The sequence below is a fragment of the Marmota monax genome, unplaced genomic scaffold, assembly GCF_021218885.2.
Source record: "Marmota monax isolate L192 unplaced genomic scaffold, Marmota_monax_Labrador192_F-V1.1 WCK01_AAM20220418_F8-fsc00024, whole genome shotgun sequence".
NCBI classification, from domain to species: Eukaryota; Metazoa; Chordata; class Mammalia; order Rodentia; family Sciuridae; genus Marmota; species Marmota monax.
Window position 1 is genome coordinate 26582837 of NW_026695224.1, and position 21378 is coordinate 26604214.

General features: G+C 38.3%; 1 protein-coding gene across 1 annotated transcript in view; it reads left to right on the top strand.

Moving 5' to 3' along the window:
• Positions 1-21378, top strand: part of Cntnap4 (contactin associated protein family member 4) — a 248507-nt gene that overhangs the window by 22895 nt on the left and 204234 nt on the right. The window contains exon 2 of the mRNA XM_046434879.2: positions 12819-12929. Within this exon, the coding sequence (XP_046290835.1) occupies positions 12819-12929 (111 nt within the window). The remainder of the gene's footprint in view (positions 1-12818; positions 12930-21378) is intronic.

The following is a 21378-nucleotide window of genomic DNA, read 5'->3' on the forward strand; positions in this document are numbered from 1 at the left end:
TGATTGTGTTAGTGACCAAAATCCATGACAAGAACAAATTAGAGGAGGAAAGTTTTATTTGGGGCTCACAGTTTCAGAGATTCCGTCCATAATTGGCTGACTCCATTGATCTGGGTCCAAGATGAGGCAGAACATGATGGTGGAAAGGCGTGGAGAAGGAAAGCTATCAGCTTATAGCATGGTGGCCAGGAAACAAACACACACACACACACACACACACACACACACACACACGGGAGGGGAGAAGGGAGGGGTGGGGAGTGGGAGGGAAGGGCTGAGAAAGGAGAGAAAGTGAGGGCCAAAACATAATTCCCAAGAACGCGACCCAGTGACTTACTTCCTCCAGCCATGCCCACATACCACCCAGTAGTACATTCATCTATCAGTGGATTAATCCACTTATGAAGCAGAACCCTAATCATTGGGGATCATGGTTTTATAACATGGCCTTTTGGGGGGGACATTCCACATCCAAACCATAACAGTGGTATAAACAGAATAGAAACATGTATTTTCTAATTTTAATAACTTATTATTTAAAAATTCAAGACCTGGTACCAATGGCTAAGATAATATTAGCTCTTAATACAGCGGCATTTGCAAATAATTTCAGAACTCGTTTCTTCAGAAAGCCCTAGAAGTGAATTAGTTACCAATTACCAGTATTTGGTTTAGTTATGAAAGGATGTTATCAGGATATTGGGAGGGTTTACAAGTTTTATAAAGGACCTAGATACATGAAGGGTGCACCTTGTGGTCTCATCCTCTCCAAGCTTACTTGTGTGTTAGCAGAATTCACTTTCTGAGAGCTGAGACTCTTGCTTGCTTGATTGCTATCAACTGGGGACCTTTCTCGGGTCCTAGAGGCAACCACCCTTTCTTGTCACACAGCATTCTTCACTGTGAGGCAATTTGCAAGGCTGGTAGGAGAAATTTCTTTCATGCTTCCTGTCTCATTTCATGGACTTCTTTGTATTTCTGACCTTTAGTCTTTTGGAAGGGCTCCCCTGATGATCAGACTCACCCCAGACGATTTCACTTTTTAATACCTGAGAGTCAACTAAATTAAGAATTTTAATAAATTAATTCCATCTCCAAAATCTCTTTTGACATCTAATATAATAATCATAGGAGTGATAATACATGTAAGTTCTGCACTCAAGGGAAGGGGTCTATGCACAGAGTGCAGAACAAAGGGATGAAGTCTCAGAGGTCATTTAGAATTCTTCCTACTGAGGGGCTCACATACCTGCCTATCTTTCTAGCAGAAAGTACCATCAGGCCACAGTACCATCTGTTCTTAGGGAGATGAGGTGTTGGGAATATCCAAGCATCCTTGAGATAGCAGTGGTTACCTGGTAGCAGGCATGGCCTTATTGGAAGGGGTGTGTTCCAGAGCCCAGAACTGTTCCAGAGCTCTCTGTTCTGTCCTTGAGCTAACGTGCACCTGCTCAGATGGCTTAGCTAAGCTGCCAGAACTATGGAAATGAACCTCCAAGGCCAGCCAAGCTCATACCTTGCTTGATTATGAAATCAAACACAATAATCTTACCCAATGAAATGGAAATGGCCTTCATCTGATTTCATATGTTATTGCTCAGAGAAGCGTATTGTTCCTAGTTGGCCTGATTTTTTTCCCTCCTTAGTGAGAAATAGCTGTTTATTAAAATAGCTGTATGGACTCTCTTATTAAAATATATCTATTCACAGGAAAATTCCCTATCAATGCGAAGCATTCAGCCTTCATCTTTAAGTGTGATATTTGGAGACACAAATAATAACTCTCAAAATAATTTAGTAATAAAATGGAGTTTTTGTTCAGTGATGTCAAAATATCATCTAATATGACTACAATAAGAATTGAATTGAAGCTTACCCAATTTTCTCTCCAGGAATCAAAGTCTAAAACATGGCAATTTCAGGTTGAAAACATCAGTTAATGGAAATAGCACATACTTAGGCGGACATTGTTGCTGTAGCTTCAAATGCATGGGGTACCGTCAGCACAGTGTGAATGCTTGAAATATTCCAACTGCATCATCAGAGGTATCCAAATAAGAGATACTCATGTTCTCTGAATTTCTCTCCACTTTCCTTATGAATCGAAGCCTCTCCATTTCTGCATCAGATGGTTTTCTGGATTAAATGAAACAAATATCTTTAAAGCTCAAGAGGTATGAAGAAAAACACGGCCTTTGGAACATTAAAAATCGTTCCTTAATATGAAAACAATGTACCGTAAGGACAGCTTCCCTTCATTTTTAAGTTAATGATTCCATAAAATACCTTCTGTTAAGAGAAGGATAACAATGTGGTTAGGAACTGTGAATGCTGCCCTCTTCTCCTCAAGGAATTATTTTTATAACATGTTGTAAGAAATATCTAGCCAAATTGTGTTCAGTTCCATTTCTTGAACTTTTTGAGTTTATAATGATAAACATTTAAAGTAGCAACTATAAACAATTATGTAGCACTTACTCACTGTTCCCCAGGTGCCCAGTGCTCCTTCTGCTGACTCATTGAATTTTCAAAAGTCTCTGTGTCGTCACTCTCTTAAAACCATTGAGAGATGGGGGGGGCAGTTAAAATAAAATGCCTCAACTCGGGTGGTAATCGGCAGAGGCAACACTTGAACCCAGGGAGGAGGGCTCCAGAAGTAATGTTTGTAATCACCATATTCTGGCTTTTGTGCAAGGTGTGAGGTAATATTATGTGGACCTTCCGGACACTTCCCTTCCAGTAGGCAGAGACCCAGACCACCAGAGAGGTACTGTAGTAGAAGCCTGTTCAAGTTAAGGAGACCTCGTAGAGAGAAGGGAGGAGTGGGGGCTCAGGAGAGGTGTCCAAGAGGGGGTACTAGGGCTGAGATGGGAGAATCCCAGGTGCTCACAAAAAAGGGAAGAGCATTTCTCACATTTGTGTGTTGAGGAGGGGTTCAGGTCAATCCTCCAAATGGCCTTGTGAGTGATACCATGGTATCTACCTCAGTCAAAGGTTTTGAATGTTGAGATATGGATTCCATTGGTAACTCCAAAGGCTCACTCAAAATAGGTCTTCTTATGAAAGCAATATATGTGTGTCACTATGTCAGTCTTCCAAACTATTTTTTTTAACCAATCAGTGGGCAGTATTTTAAGCCACAAGATCTGAAGAAAAATTGATCGCTTGGTCTACACCCATGGTGGGCAACTGTGTTAGGCAAAATGATGGATGGCTTCCAAAGAGATCTATGGCTTCATTCCTGGGATCTCTGATTGTGTTACTGAATAAAGTAGAAGCCACTGTGGCTACATTAAGGATTTGGGCATGGGGAGATGATTATGGATTATGCAGGTTGGCCTGATGTAATTACAAGAATTCTTCTAAGTGAAAGTGGGTGACAGGAGAGTTGGAAAGAAGCCAAGATCAGAGTGGGGGAGAGCCACGAGCTGAGGGGTGCAGGCAGCCTTTGTCTGCTAGACAGGGAAAGAAGGGGATTCACCCCTGAGCCTCTCCTGACACCTTGATTTTAACTCATCCACTGATTTTGGGGCTTCTGACTTTCAGACTATAAGAAAATAAATGTGTGTTTTTAAGATCCTAAGTTCATGGTAACTTGTTACAGAAGCAATAGCAAATGAACAGTAGAGCCATTTACATTTTCCTTCTGCCTCTGTCTCTGGACTGTGAAAAACAAGAAATTGTGTTAATTTACACAAGAGTTTTTAATATAAACCTACTTAAAAAAAGGAAGAAAAATGCTGTATTTTTCTCTGATGATTTCCTACTTTTTGTCTTTGTACTTTCTCCATTATAACATGCAGTTGGGTCTTTGTTTATATTTTTGTATGATTGATTGCTTTTGCCCCCAAATAACCAGATCTTAGATGGATTTATTTTGTTGTTATTGTTTTCTAATTGTCTAGTCTTCGTTTTTGCTAATTTCTTCCTTGTACTTTCTATATGTTCATTTCATTGTTTTTTCCTGAGTGCTTAGTCATTTGTTTTCAGTGCTTATTTTTTTTTTAATAAAGAAAGTCTTTAAGGCTTTGAATTTAAAGCTTAGTTGAGCATTATTACTAATTAGTAAGAACTGGGGCAGAGCTGACCAATGAAAGTGGTTTTACGTGGCTTAGCAGCAGAGACGGAATGATGGATGTTTGCAGGCAAGGCTCACCCTTCTTGACACGGGTATAGACTTTCATTTTGACGCAATTCATCAGTTTCTCTCCTTTTCCTGAGGATTTTTTTTTTTTTTGCACTGCACATGAATAGCAGGCCCTTAAGTTCCACTCTAGAACTCTGACCCTTCTGATCTCCAAGAAGCAAACAAACACAATTCTATGGTAACTCAATAAGACATGTTGGGCTTCCATGCACTGAAGTTGTAAAGTCTCTAATTGGAATGGCCATAGAAAATATACAGTAAGAAATCTAAGTGATGCTCAGGTCAAAGGTTTTGAATGTTGAGATGTCAGAGGGCGGAAGTCAAGATTACTCTTATAACTCCAATGGCTGGTGCAGAACTCAATATGAATGTGTTATTTGCACAAATGTTCCAAATCCATTTATCACACTAATTTTCAAGGTGGTGCATTCAAGACAAGCATATTAATAACCCCTCAAGGGAACACATTTTTCTTTACTTACTAATATTGGGAAGTAGAGGAAGAGAGATGAATTATTTTGAGTGCTTACTCTGTAGCTTTCAGATCTTATTTTATGTCATGAAGGGCTCCTAGTTCTATTGTGAAAGGATATTTTTACTTGCATTAGAGGTAACGGACCTTGGAAGTACCAGGGCAAGAATTTGAGGTTAGGCCTTTCTGAATCCAAGCCTGTGCTTTTATCATGTGTACTGTCTCCAGTGCCATTTCTGCTTAAATAGATCACTTACAAAGAGACGAATGTTTGATTGTAGTAGGTAAGCACATGCCCAGAATCTAATGGAAATAACAAAAATCTTCCACTGAGTAATAGGAAAGCATAAACCAAAGATAGACATGACACCAGAAAAAAGCATTTAAAGCCAGCCTGTTTGACCAACAATATAGAAGATATTGTAATTACTTCAAATTATGTTTCTGAGTGGCAAAATAGAGGATAATGACAGGTAATTTGCAAAAATCGGGAATGGATGATGACGCATACAAACGTTGCTTGACCACTTTAGCCAAAGCAATGATTTTGTTCACCTGTCAAATGAGCGAATCTCACAGAGACATCTGTGATGGAATGAGGAGAGTATATTGATATAACCATTGTGGAGAAAGCTACAATATGTTTTGACATCTTTCGATATATTTTAAGAATTAACTTTTGTTCCATAAATCTCCTAAGTATCTATCTTAATTGCATACATACCACGCTATAGAAATATTTGCTGCCCACTATTAGATGACATGGAGTTCTATGTGGCCAAATTATCTATCAATAAAGGTCTGTAATGTGTAGAGAGGTTCCTAGAGCTTTCTTAACTTTTAAAAATCATTCCTTCTAACTCTTCACCTTTGGTTGGCTTTGCCTAGTAGATTTGTAGGTCTCTTTGTCCTAATATGTAGAATTTAAATAGTTGCTATTAAAACTAAAATCAATCAGCCTCTGGCTGTGCTGTCATTAAAAGTTAACTGCCTTCCCATTAATCCATTAATTTGTGAAGATTAATTGGGAAAGCTATTTAAAGTAAAGCTATAACTTGGGGCACTTTGGCCAGTGTTTGCCTCCTAATGAAGGCTTACCCCATTCACATCAGAGAGTGTTAACAATTCTATATACAATTCACCCATGGTACATAGAGATAGGAGAAAACGCCTGGGAATTTATAGACCACTGCCTAAAGAATGACTTGAAAAATCATCCCTGTCTTTAGCTTAGCTCTGGGAAAATGTACTGATAAATATTTACTTGCTTTGAATTGCAGCAGTATGTTACCTTTTGGATTTAAGTCACTGATGGACAGAGTTAGACACTCATGTTTATCTTATTTAATATGTCGAAAACTAGCATCCTCGAGTGAATATTAATTTTCATATCAAAGTCAAATTAATGCTCAAAGAAGCCAAAAAATTTGTAGCAGTCTCCTTTCCGTGGTATTTAATTGAGTCTAAATGTTATTTTAGGTACTGATGAGAGGGTGAGATGAAGCGAGCTAGCCTCCTATTTGGCTCCGTGCTCTTACGGAAATTCTATTTTATTCAAGCCCACTCCTATCATCGCTTTCCCCGAAAACTTACTCTTTTTCTCACTAGAATGTCACTGTGAACCAGCTGCCTCCCGGCACCATCCGTCCACATGGCTTCACAGGGAGAAAGGGGTGGAGTGTGAGATCCTAACCGCTTCTGCCATCTTCCAACAGCCCCGTGGAAGGGAGTGAAACGCAGAGACATTTGTGAAAAGAACAAAACTCTCCACTGGATAGGAATTCATTTGCAAGTCTATTTTAGCAGTTCCCAAGCTAGCCCTGCTCTGGCTGCTGGGTGCTATCCTGGGAAGTTTTAAATCTCCCCACGTGATCCTGCCGTACAGCTGGGATGAGCTCCTGAAGAGGTGCTCACTCCACAGAGATGAGGCAACCTGGAGCTGATCCAGAATGTATATTCTTTTTAATTAGGAGGTTGATTGCTTTTTCAAATGTACCTGGGTCTTTTATGAGTTTTCAGGATGGACTTTGCTGAGTGAATACCTGGGTGACTACCACTGAGATGATGGGATGGCAAAGCAGGGAGGGGCTCTGTGGAGTGGAAATCATGAAGACCTCCCTAGTGGGACCCAGCCCAGGCTATTTATTCAGAGTTTGCTGCAGCAGGTGGGTTAGCTGCTATCCTTTGAGTCTGGAGGGACTCGGTAGCAGGCAGAGGAGAGGAAAGGTTGATGTGGGGAGGGAAGGGGAGCTTCAGGTGAGTCCTGATTGGCGGCTGTTGGGTGGGGAAGTCTACACAGGCTAAGCAGAAGCAGGCTCTGCAGTGGGATGGGTCAGGAGCAGGTGTTTGACTTTCTCTTAGCCACTATTAAATTGGGCAAAAATTAGGGAAGCTGTAAATTATCAATCAAGTCCTGGCTGGTTTGAGTCAACTGCTGGTGGAGTAATTATTTGCCTTCCTGAACTGGTTACTGAGTAGTAGGTTGACTTCTTGGGCTGGATCTATAAATGGGCCTCTGCCCATTTGTATATTCTGTCTCTCTCTGGGTGGGACACAGATGTATCAGGTACTAGGCCATGGGTTGTGTTAGGTCCCCCGACAGGATTCTACCTGGAATCATGAAACAGCCTGAACATTTTGTAGCATGAACTCCTTCTGAGCTTATGGTAGAAAACAATATCATTGTCTAAATTTTCTGGAAATTAAAAACATTTAAATTTCTGAATTCTTGACTTACATATAGGAAATATGATTCATTAGCGGCACGTACCTGATTTGGGCAGGTCTCTGTTCAACAGAACAGAGAAGGTGGTTATTCAGTGACAACTAAGTTGACCATGAACTGAAAATCAGCCTTATCTTTTTGTTGAATATATTTTTGATTTCCAGTGCTTGTCTCAACAATGCCCGGGCTCACACTAGGAGGGCTGGCAGTGGTCTGCCTGGGTTAAAATATTATTTCTGTCACATTGTAGTAATTGGCTCTGGTTTAATATTTTAGCTATTGTGCCCTCTTTTTCCTCAATTGTCCCAGGAGTTAATAGGATCAAGTAGTATAGAGTGTTTGCCAGGACCAAATGAGTTAATAGATGTGAAGCACTGAGAATCTCAGCAGCCAATAATATATACTTATTATCTTGGTATAGGTAATATCACACACCGCTTAGGAAAATTGAATTACTTTTATTAGAAACCGAACAGCTTTTACTTACTTATGAGAATTATGCATTAAAGCCTTTTGTAAAATAAAATTAAATTACTTTCTATCGAGCTATATTAAAATACTTTCAGTATAGCTTGCATCTTTATTTGTAAAAGACTATTGAATGTTTTCACACATACAACTTGCCAATCTAATTTATCATTGTCTTTTTAATGACAGTGGTTTTTCTTTCATGTGAAGAGTAAATGACTACTTTCCTGATATTGACCTGAAAGCCATAGAGTTGTGTATTGTGTGTGTGTGTGTGTGTAAATGTCTCAAGATAAGTTGTGTAATTTTTCCCTGTATTATGTGTACTCCAACAGAATTCAGTAACACTCTCTAAATGCAATCAGTGTATATATATGTGTGTGTGTGTGTGTGTATTTTTTACAAAAAGGCTAAGAACTATACTTTCACTATTTCTGAGATCAAGGTTAAAGTAGAAATTCTAATATAACTGTGATAAAAGTTGAATAATATGTGATGTAATTTTTGAAAAATATAGAGTAATGAGAATGCTGCTCATGCTCTAGCAGAAGAAAACAGTAATTCCCCCAGTGTGCCCTGCTACCATTTTGAATTGTACAAGCTTCCGTAAAATGTTTGGTGGCTGTTTTATACATATTACCAGTTGGTGCAGTCTTCATACCCACCTCCTCCTGCCCTGCACCTCTTTTCACCAAGAGTGTTACCTGTGGCCCAGTGATGAAGGCAATAGCTTACTATGATGATCTGATAAGGTACTGAATTTTAAAAATACAATTATGTTTTGAGCTAAAAATAGCATGCTATTTCAGACTTCAAAAGCTCCTTACATAAATGCTTATATATTTTTGCACTCTAAATGATCTTTATTTGCATGTGAAAACTGTAAATTAGAGCTAATAATCACTGAAATGTGAGAGAAAAATGGAAAATTCCATCAGATAGAGTCCTCCAATAGACTAGTCTTTGGGTTGCTTTTACCCTAGTCTAGAACAGTGTTTCTCACTCTGAGAACTATTGACATTTGGGGCCAGATATTTATTTGTGCCCTATGCATTATGTGACATTTAGTAGTATCCTGCCCCTAGCCATGATGACTAGCATGTCTCTAGGTATTGCTAAATGCTAACTGGGGAGTGAAATTATCACTGGTTAAGAACCTTGAGCTGAAATGTCAACCTCAGCTTTGCAAGTCCAGAAACTGCATTTACTAGTGCAGTCAGAAAACTAGTTTTCTGAAATTAAATTCACAGGCGGCTGATACTTAATCCAGAATTTCATTTGTTAAGGTCCAGAGGAAAATGTCCCTTGTAGTCACTCCAGATCCATTACTGCTGCCTGAGGTCTGCCTCTTCTTGTGTCAAGACTATTGGAGATCAAGTGGGTGATAAACGAATGGCCTGTCCAACTTTGAGTTGGATGCACACACCTGAAAAGATGTTTTATTCAGGCCATTATGGTATCCAGTGAAATCCCTATATCCCAAATCATAATTACAATCATGGTGTTCCTATATGTGGGTTCTGGACCCCAACTTGCTTCATCAGTTTAATGGTTCTACCACAATGAGATGAGCAAATGAGCCAAACTCTGAATATTAATAACCTCATCTATAGGTTAATACCATTGGGAAATCAATGGGAGGGGTCCAGATTAGTTACTACAGGTGGAATGATTATAAATTCTTAGCACAGAGCACTCACTAAACCTGTGTTAGTTTTTATTAGTTATATAAGAACAACTAAAATATTTTATTGTTAAATACACATGTAACAGATTACAGTAGAATGTATATGCTCACTGTAAAGAAAAATGCTAAGTATTCACCAAATCCTGTTGGAATTTTAACAAACATCAGAAGCCACCATCTGCCCTTTTATGATCTGACTTCCATATTACATGTCCCTGTCCCAACACATGGAAAAAGCCATCCCTTTTAAAATTTCAGTTCCATTCTTTTAAAGCTAAAAGTAGGGCGACATTGATTCTCAATTTATAGCTGGCAAAAAACAAATGGGCAATAAATATATGCCCTCTAGAGCGACTGCACTAGGGAGGCATTTTACATTCGAAATATTGATTTGCATCTGCATAATTGATTGTGGAATGCAGTTAAACACCCCTTCCCATCACACACCTGCATACTGATAATGATTGGAAAATTGCTGCACTTCTAATGAACACATCTCCACACAGCACTCGCCCCATGCATGAGTCATGGGCTCATTTGTGTGTGCAAACACACACATTGTAGTGTAGTTTTCACTGTGTGCTAAATGTGTTTTTGTTGCTGCTTGCCTGCTGGGGGATAACTGGAATTTCCTTCAACATGCCACAGGCTGTGTCCTTTTTATGTATATACTCCTTAATACTTGAATTACAACTAGACTGGCTAGTGTTAGTACTTAAGCCAATCAATAGACACGTGGGAACTGTCTTAGGAGTTAGCTGGAGAATTTAAGGTACAAAAGGAGAAAAGTGGACTTGAAATGAAAATGAGACAATCTTGAAAACAAAATGCTATCTTAGGTGAAGTCTTGTGAAAGGCATTGGAGAACAAATTGTGTTCAGGCAGAATGAGCTTCGTCAAATCTCAGGTGAATCGAGGTCATTCTTGGATTTATTTAATTTAAATTGCTTACTGTCAGTTAAGACATTTAGGGCAATAGCCCTCCGTGATTTCTAATTATCAATATGTGTTAAATTCTAAATATTAGAATACTGTTTTTTTTATTTGAGAAAAAATAGGAACATTTTAGTAATTGTTAAAAACATCAAAGACAAGTTCTTTAAGGATTATATATAATGAGACATTAGCTAAATAAATTATGCATGCATGTCATGATAAACACGGAATTCTTATATTTTCTTGGACTTTATTTTTTATTATTATAAACAATGTGATACACACAAAGGGATAGATGATAAATAGGCATAGACATTAATATATACATCTTGATATATATATGTGTGTGTATATATATATATACACACACACACACACACATATATTTACATACATGTGTATATTTATACATGAAGCATCATAATGAAGTGGAAAACTGAATGTATCATCTACACCCAGGACTGCCAATTCCATTTCATTCATCTGTGTGATTTCCTCTTATCCTGACTCTACCCTCCTCTGGAAGTCAACAAATATTCAGTTATATAATTTTCATCTTTTCTCCAAAAAGTTTTAAAAAATCAAGTACGTTTCCAAACAACCAATGGTTTAGCTTTAGTTCTTAGGATTCTCACAACTAAAACTTCACTAGCAATTTCATTTTCAAGATCCAACCCTTTTGTTTTGAGTTGCTGTAGCTCATTTCATGGCTGTATACTATTCTATTGTGAACTGTAACTATGATTGATCTATTCTTTGGCCACTGGGTGTATGGATTGTTCATAATTTTTTTTGTTATTATGAACAGTGCTGTACCTGTCTTCTGATATAGAATTATTAGTTTCTTTAGTGCTATTCATTTCTAATTTTGCTTTTTCATGTAATAATAATGATAATGATGATAATAATAATAATAATAATAATAATAATAATAAAGTTCTTAGTATTTGTATAGCTCCTTTGGGAAAAAGACAAAGTTCCTTGAGACCTGTGGTCCATCCTGAAAGAACGATCAAGGCTTGCCGTTGGAGAAAATGATCGTTTATTGAGGAACAGCTGTGCATATTTATAGAGCTGGGGGTGGTTTGACAGTTATGGCAGTTTAATGGTTGAAGGGTTTGACAGTTGGCATGGGGTGCTTTCTGATTGGTGGGTAAGGATCATGTGAGCCAGCAGGGCTAGTCTGATTGGTGGGTAAGGATCATGTGAGCCAGCAGGGCTAGTCTGATTGGTGGGTAAGGATCATGTGAGCCAGCAGGGCTAGTCTGATTGGTGGGTAAGGATCATGTGAGCCAGCAGGGCTAGTCTGATTGGTGGGTAAGAATCATGTGAGCCAGCAGGGCTCACCATTGGACAGCTCTTCTCAGGGGATGGGGAAGTTAGTCTTTGGAGCCGGGGTGACTCCCAACACATCCAGGGGAAGCTCTTCCCAGAAGGACATACCTCTGAGTGGAACTGATGGAACCGGGGATCTGTGAAAGTTGAAATGTACGAGCTGGTGACAATTTCTTGTTTTCATGAGTAGCTGCTTCAGGCTCATGCTTCAACACTGGTGACTTGGAGCTTCTCTGGACCCAGATCTCTGGATGAGCTGACGTCGTCAGACTTCTCCCAGCTTTTGCTGATTTACTGCGTATAAAATCGCATCTTACAATCACAGTCCTGATTTAAATTTCTTTTTGCCAAGTTTGCCAATCAGCATATATAATATCAATTTGTATCAATGTGTGGTCTCTGATGAAGCCTTGTACCCTATTTTCCGTGTGTTTTCTAACTGAATTAAAGCTGGTTTTGTTTTTCTTTATTTTTTTAAAATTTTCTTCATTTGGAAACCTGATTTACATGGTTTACATGTTTATTTTGCATATACCTTCTCATGTTTTTTTTAATGTGTCTTTCTACCTTTCCTCCATATGTTCTACAAGTTTCCTTGTTTCTGAGTCTTTATATTTTTACAAACATTCATGTTTCTTTCCTATGTACTTCAAACATTTTGTAATTTTTTTCCTTCACCCTTTTAAGGTAGCTTTTAGGAATCCTAGGTTCTTAATCTCAATGTAGTTAAATCGATGAATCTTTCGATGTCTGATGAGGAATTTTTACTTCTTGTATAAATAAATCCTTCGTACCTTAAGACGTTATATAACTATAATTTCTGTGATGTTCTCCTTCTCTGTTTCCAGCTCCTGATCTTGAAGTTTTTTTTTTTTCTTTCCTTACTGAACTTATTAGACTGTTAATAGAATACCTAGGCGCTGTGGGCATATTTCTATAGATTCTAGATGCTAGTTTTTGATATGTCTGTCAGTTGGTTGTGTTTGTTGACTCCAGGAAGACTGTCAGTCCTGTACTAACCAGAGTGTGGCATTTTTCCCCCTGGCAGATGACTGTGACGATCCTCTCGTGTCTGCCTTGCCTCAGGTGGCCTTCAGCAGTTCTTCTGAGCTCTCCAGCAGTCATGGTCCTGGATTTGCAAGGCTAAATCGAAGAGATGGTAAGCCTGCCCCTTTCCCCCACCCCATTTTCCATTTTCTTTTCATCAGATCATCCTAAGTGATCCTTGTAAAAAGAAGCGGAATTTTGAATAAGACAATGGTGAAATCTCATGAGATGTACGTGACATCTAGCTTCCATTCCGGATTGGCAAACCGTCATGTACATCCTACTTGGAACATCTGGTATCATCATTTCCACATTCCAGAGAATTTAGCGCCTTTCATCTGGCAAGTTGATTATATATCTTATGAAATAAAATGTCCCACAACAATATGCAATCACTTTGGATCACAGTAGTGATTAAAACTCTATTCGCTTTCCATTTTCAGTTTAACAAAGAAGTTTGCAAGAAGTAATTTTAAAAGATCGTTGTTTAAAAATAATAATCCCTCGGTTGATTTAATTCTCAATGTGGTTGACATGATTGTTGGAGCTGTTGAGGAGTAGGAACTTCATAAGGCTTTCATGCTCCTAGGAATACTTAGCTCATATTGTTTACCATCTCTTAGGTAGGTTGGGTTTGATGGCTTGAATATGTTTAAAGCAAAGGGAAGATAATTAAATGCCACTTGCTGTGGAAATGAGAAAGAATTTCAAAACACCGTGTACTTAGAGACAGAGCATCACTGTGATCACTTTTCATAAGGTACTCGGGTAAAAATCATCTGCATAGAAGTTGGAGGGAAAGAGGCTTGGCGATACCAATATGGAAAACATTCTTAACAAACAGGAAGAATAGACACCGACATCATGTATTATCAAAACCATACTTCAGTCATGTAATATCCCTTTCTCTCTTGCTCTTGTCAGTTAGCCACTGGGTTAGGCAGATTTTTTTGTTGCTATGACCAGGAAGAATTTTTTTTCCAAATGTTTTCTCTCTGTGTGCGTGCGTGTGTGTGCGTGTGCATGCGTGTGTGTGCGTGTGCCCGCATGCTGTGAGCACTGCATGCATTAACGTTTAATGTGCAATTTACGGAAGCAATTTTTATTGAGGGATCATAGTTGAAAGCTGGTTTTATGAGTATGTTAGTCAGCTATTGGTAGCTGTGGCCAAAATACCTCACAAGAACAACTCAGAGGAGAAAAAGTTTACTTTAGTTCACGGTTTCAGAGGTTCAGTCCATGGTCAGCCGACTCTATATCTCTGGGCCCAACGTGGGGCAGACTGTCAGGGTTGGAGGGTGGAGAGAAGAGAAGCTGTTGTGTTTATAGCCTGCAGGAAGCAAAGAGAGAGAGGAGCCAGGGGAAAATTACAGTTCCTAAGGGCATGCCCCCCAGGTCCTACTTCTTCCAGCCACACCCAGTCTGCCTACAGGCCTCCCAGTATTCCATTCAAATTATGGATCTGTCAAGTGGATGAATCTACTACTTAGGTCATAGTTCTCACAGTCTGATCATTTTACCTCTGAACATTCCTTCACTGTCTCACACATGAACTTTCGAGGGGGACACGTAATATCCAAACCATAATACCATTCCTTTTAAGTTTACTCCTTGATGTTATTATTTGTGCTATTGTTTAATGTTTGAGCACCTTGAACTTTGGACATAACAAATAGATTTTGTGTGGGTCTGTGATTTGCCATCTGGAGATATCTATGTCTGTCTGTCTGTCTAGATCTACCTATCATAGATATATCTCTATATATGCAGATATATAGATATCATATAAAGTTCTAATTATAATATAGATATTTATACAATACCTTAACATGATCTTAAGGTCAAGTTTATTTAAATTTTTTTCTCATTTGAGATAGCCACTTATGTGTGCTTCTGAGCATAAAGATATCAATGCAGGGTTAAAAATTGAGATCTTGGGCTGGGGCTGTAGCTCAGTGGCAGAGTGTTTGCGTAGCATGTGCCAGGAACTGGGTTTGATCCTAAACAAATAAAATAAAGGCATTCTGTCTGTACCTAACTACAAAAAAAAAAAAAAAGTTAAAAAAAGCAGAGATCTTTGTAGGAAGAAAAGAAGCAAATTTGGAGGCTCTTGAATGTGTTTGTGTAAATGTTTTGTCGGTTCCTTTTAAGTGCCTTGTGACGAGAATCCCTGGTCACTGGGGACAATCTCTTTCCATTTGCTGCTTGGAGCCCCTGACTGGCCAGGCACCCTGTGGAGGGCCATTTTGGATCCTGCAGCCATGCGCGCCCCCCACAGGCTTACTGTCCCCACAACATGCTTCTGAGAATCAGGTGTCCATCCTGTGCTCCTTTCTAAAGTAGAGTTTGACATTTACCACCTCTTCCTTTGAGTCATAAGAGCTTCCACAGAATGTGTCCCACTGAGAAAAAGACAAAATTTAATTTATCTATGTATCTTTATTTCATTTGTTGAGGTCCAATAAATCATAAAAATATATTTTATTAATTGGATCCAATCATTTTTTTATTAATTTATATACTCATCAGGAATCTCCATCAGTGGGACTCATTTTCATTCTTAATTTGTTTCTATGGCTCTTGCTGCAACACAATATCAAACTTCATGAATCTCATTTGCATGTTAATGAAACTGAAAAACAAAACAGGATCATTTTAATTATCTTTTGCTGGTTGTCAACCTACTTGATTACATTTTTCCTTTTTATTTAGTTTTTCTTTTTTTTCCCTATTAATTACATGAAGTGTTCATAAAGGAATGTCAGATTTTGAGTGATTTATTAAAGCCTATCTATTCCTTCTAGTATCAAAACATTCCTTATAGTATTTAAATTAGACTGGAAAGGGTGTCTACCCAACTCCGCAGGTCATGTATAAATAAATGAAATCAGCAAATACAGGTCCCAGTATCCCGGATACATAGAGTGACTCTTTTTTTCCTGAGGGATCAGGAAATTTGGCAAAGAATGGCCAGTCAGGAAATGAGAAACAACCCATTTATTTTCTAGCCGTGGATCTGTGCCACCATGGGTTACCCTGAGAAAATGACTCAGGTTCCAGTAATGATGGAAGGGGAATAGGAGAGGCTCCTCTTAGACATTATGATTCCATTTCTGTCAGTGGGGAGGAAATAAACCTTACCTAAAAAAATATAATGATATAATTTTTCCACATAAGTGCTATTGTGGGTTCAATTGTGTCCTCTAAAGGATACATTGAAGTCCTAAACCTGATACCTTTAAAAGTGATTGCTTCTGGACATTTGGTCTTATGAGATATGATCAAGTTAAGATGAGGTTGTGTTGGACTAAGATGGTTCCTAAGACCAATGATTGGCATCTTTATAGGGAGAATGAAATTTGAAGATACAAAGACAAAGAGAAAAAGGTATGTGAAGATGTCAGTGGAAATTATAGCCATGCAGCTACAAACCAAAACATATCAAGGATGGCCAGCTACCACCAGAAGCTAGAAAGAGGCCAGACAGAATTTGCCTCTAAATCCCATAGAGGGAGGATGGCCCTGCTGACCAGCACCTGGGTTTCAACATCTTTTGCCTTCAGAACTGTGCACAGAGTCCATCTCTGTTCTAAGTTGCCTTGTTCCTGATACTTTATTATGGCTGCCCTAGGAAATAGAAGTACCACTGAATAAACAACATCTTTTTTTCACTACATGATGCTCCAGAGGACAGTTAAACTTAAATCATTTTCAAAAACAAATGATGTACTTCCTTTGCCCTGGGAAAATGCATATCAATTTGAACTTGAAAGATTTCATGGCTTAGAGGAGTATAATCCAAAATTAACTGTAAACAACACAAACAAAACCCAATCACTGCTAATACTCGAGAAATAATGGAATCAAATCTCTCTCTGCGTTTACGTAATAGTTCTTCCTAATCCATGGCTTTGCTTTTTGAAGTTTCACTGAGCCACGATAAGTGTGTTAGCTTTTTGTCACTGTGACAAAATACCTGAGAAAAATTAAAAAAATAGAAAGATTTATTTTGGCTCATGGTTCTAGTCCATGGTCACCTGGTGTGTTACTTTAGGCCTTCGCCAAGCAAAACATCATGACAGGGAGTATGTGTTGGAACACAGCTGCTCACCACATGGCTGCCAGAGAGCAGAGAGAGAGGAAGGAGCCGGGACAGGATATAGCCCCCAAGGTCATGGCCCCAAGAACCTAGTCCCTTTAGGTAGGTTCCACCGCCTACAGATTCCATTACCTTTCAGTAGTCTATGTAGTTATGACTCCATCAAGAGATTAATCCATTGATAAAGTTAGAACCTCCATGATCCCGTCACTTCCCAAAGCCCCACCTCTCATTGGAGAACACAAGAGAGCCTTTGAGGGAAATTCCAGATCGAAACCATGACAAAGAAAATATTAAGTAAAAAATTCCAGGAGAAATGATTCGTAAGTTTTAAATTGCATGCTATTCTGAGTAGTATGATGAAATCTCACATCATCCTGCTCTGTCCTACCTGGGATGTGAATCATCCCTTTGTCTGGTGTATCCCACACTGTATATAGCACCTGCTCCTTAGTCATATTGTCACTCTCTTGCCAATCAGATTGATTGTCATGCACTGCTTGTGTTCAGGCAACCCTTATGCTACCTCACAGAGCCTGTGTTAGTCACATCATGTCACCTTATCACATAGGCATAGTATCATCCCACATCATCACAAAAGGAAGAAGGGTGAGTACTATATAATAAGGTATTTTTGAGACAGATAAAATATAAGGAGATCACATTCATGAAACTTTTATTATAGTACATTGCTATAATTATTTTATGTTATTGCTAGTTTTTGTTGCTAATCTCTTTCTATGCCAATTTATAAATTAAACTTTGTCACAAAGCACATGTATATAGAGTTTAAAACAGTTTATGTAGGGTTTGATGCTCTCAGTAGCTTCAGGCATCCATAGGATAGGTAGGGACTACCTTATAATTCTCGATTGTTGGAGTTACAGTGTTTGAATTATAGTGAGCAACTCAAAGTTAAGCATTCTTTCACCTTTACTATTATCAATTAGAGTTCAAACAGCTTCCAGTGTACCATTTGATAGTCCATGTGTGTTCTTAGGACAGAATATTAAGAAGCCACATTTTGTAGAAATGTTCTACTGTTCCTTATGTTATAAAATAATCTAAATGATATGATTTTCTTGTACTTGGGAACCTTGGAAATAGGTTACTATGAAATGATAGAATATTTCCTATTGCTAAAAAATGAAATATTCATCAGTATTTTCCTTTTATCTATTTTTTAACCACAAGTGAGTCCTTCTGCTTAAAGTACTTATTAAGCTCTGTTTCCCTCATATACTATAGAATTTGCTGTTAAAATCAAGTATCTGTCCTAAGAGAAATTAGCTTACTTGGTTAATTGACAGAGATAATGCCCATTCTTGGATATACCTCTAAAAGGAGTTATTATGACTTTTTTGTGTGTAATTGTTTGGTGATTCCTTCTTTCCTAAATCGTCATTCTTGGTTGTATACAACTATTATGCTTAGATGAAGATCCCAAAGTAAATTTCCAAAGTATGTGCTGTGTATATTGGCACTAGGAGAACAGAGACAGAAAGAATAGGTGCTAACTTTTGTGGCAAATGATTCCTGTTGTTCAATATATCACAGAAAATGCTTTATAATTATTTTATTCTAAAAATAATAATATGAACATATTTAATAATGGTTTTACTCAGGTTTTTTTCAGTATTGTAGTCAGTGATTTGCAACCAAAATACCTGACAGGAACAATTCTAGAGGAGGAAAAGTTTATTTGACATTCACAGTTTCAAAAGTCTCAGTCCATAGACAACCGTCTCCATTGCTCTGGGCCCAAGGTGTGGCAGCACATCATGGCAGAAGAATGGTGGAGGATCTGGACATGGCACCAGGAAGTGGAGGGGGAGAGAAAAGAGAGAGAAGAGAGAGAGAGAGACTCACCAGGAAAAATATATATACTCCAAAAGCATGCCCCAATGACCTACCTCCTCCAGCCACACTCTACCTGCCTACAGTTACCACCATTTAATCCCTATCAGGGGATTAATGCACTGATTAGGTCAACTCTCATAACTCAATCATTTCACCTCTGAACTTTCCTACATTATCTCTCACACATGAGCTTTTGTGAGATGCCTCCTATCTAAACCATAACAATAACTAATACTTTTTTATGAGAAAAAGAATAAATAATAACTTTGTATAGGATTTAAAAGTCTCAAGTGGGGTTAAGGGGAACCTTGGAACAAGTAGGTGTGGGTCTAGAATGTGCCTGACAGGTAGGTCCCTGGGACCAGAGATGCTGTCAGTGAACTTCACCAGTCAGGTTTGCTGCGCTGGGGTGGCCTGTGCTTGGACAGTTTGTTGGGGGAACAAAGATGTATGCAGTTTATTTGCTTCTATACTGACTGTTTCCCCATCATGCTCAGAATCTGATGTGCTGAGAAAGCCCTTGGCAGTAAATAGCTACTGGAATCACAAGGATCCGATGCCTTCCTCCTGGCCCATGCTATTGCACATGACTTCTTAATGGCTGGGCCTAATTTTCTGTTTCATGTCCTAATTTATGGTATGGATGGCCCTCCTTTAAGTCCACAGGTATACAGCTCTTAACAATGATACAGGAACATCTAAAGCCAATGAAGTCCCTGAATAGTTAGGCCCCCAAGTCACCTTCAAGCTTCCCACACACATTTGAACTTCAGCTCCTCCACACTGCTTCTCTCTTTTGGGCTTTTTTCTGTAGATAACAAAAGTTTAGGTGAAGAACAACGATTTAAGTATTAGACCTCTCTGGGAACAAGTCACTATACTTGTGCTCAAATCACTACTACCTCTTACTTAAGGATGGGCAAGAAATTTTATTTTTTATTTATTTATTTTTTAAAGTTTTTTATTTGTTCTTTTTACTTCTACATGACACTAGAGTGTATCTTGACATATCATACATACATGGAGTATAACTTCCCTGATAACTTTTAATTTTGTGGTTGTACATGATGTAAAGTTCCACAGTACATGCATTGATATATGAACATAAGAAAGTTAGGTCCACTTCATTTACTGTCTTTCACATTCCCATCCCCCTTCTTCTCCAGCTCCCCTGTTTAATCCAGTGAACCTCTTCTCCTTCCTCCCCACACCTATTGTGAGTTAGCATCTGCATATCAGAAGGAATGATAGGCATGATATTTTAGAATCTTTAATTTCTTATTGGAAAAACAGGGTTAATAGTGCAATGGTATTAGTGAGATGGCATTGGCCTTTTTGAACATTATGGCGGTGCTGTGGTGTGGCCACATGAATTTTAAAAATAAAGTCGTAAGTGAATGTTACCCAGCTTCAAGGTGTATCCCGTTAATTAACTCCATTTTTGCAAATCTCACAAGACCAAATACATACACTGATGTATACAAAGGTAATTCCAAGGAATTCAAATTTCCATACAAGTCTTTGAGGAAAAGTCAATCAAACACTGATTTATCATCAAGTGAAGCAGAGTCAAAGAACTTTCATTACTAGATTAAAATAAAGATGAAAACATTCTCATTTATGTTGAGTCAAAGTTGGTAAACTAGAGTAATCTGATGGTCTAATTTAAAAAAAATATATATTTTTTGCCTATCAAAATTGGCTTATGAATTTAAATAAAAAACAACCTTACTAAGAGATTACTATTTTGACAAAAGTTTGGAAAATGAAGTTCCAGATCAATTTTATGGTTAGTGGTGTGTCACTTGTGTTTACAGATTATATTTTGTATACTGGCCTTGAGAAGGTGAAATGAAAATGAGGGGAGATTTATGTCTTTTATTTATCTATATTCCTACATCCTCTATTCATTAAAGCAGAGGAGAGTTGGCTGCCAGTTCTAAGATTAATATAGAATCACTTCTATTTTTGTATTGACTCATTTGATTTATCACCAGGGATGACCGTCCAGCTGACCATGTGTTTCCTCTTTATTTCAGATGTTCTGTCTTCTGTGTCCCCTTTCTTAAGGACAAGCTCCACCTTCACCTCTTCTTTCTTGTCATCTTGGTGTCCCCTGCCTTATCCCTTATTGTCCTTGTCTGCCCTTTGGCACACTTTTTCCAGCTCTAAATCAATATGATGTCATCTGAGTGAATGTGTCAAGTCACCCATCCTAAGTCATTCATGGTGATAAAAACTGCTGGTTTGCAAATCAAGGAAACTAGATTTTAATACCAAACTCTGGGAGGCCTTGGGGAAATGATATTGCCTTTCTTCCTTTTTTCCTTTCCTATGAAATTATGAGGTTGAATTTGAGTATCTCTAAATTCTAAGATAATGTGGTCTTTTAAAATGCAATATTCTATAGGCAGTGTATCTATCTTTTGTTTCTCACTCATCTCACTGTGGAAATCTTCAAGGCATGTGAGAGAAATTGGTGGTCATTCAGTAAGAAAGTAAGGGAAGTTTCTAAAAGCAGATTGTTTTTCTAGGTCTCTTCATGGTAGGAGGATGTTCCTGGCCTAGGAAATGTATTCAACTTTCATAAGATAAAAGAATT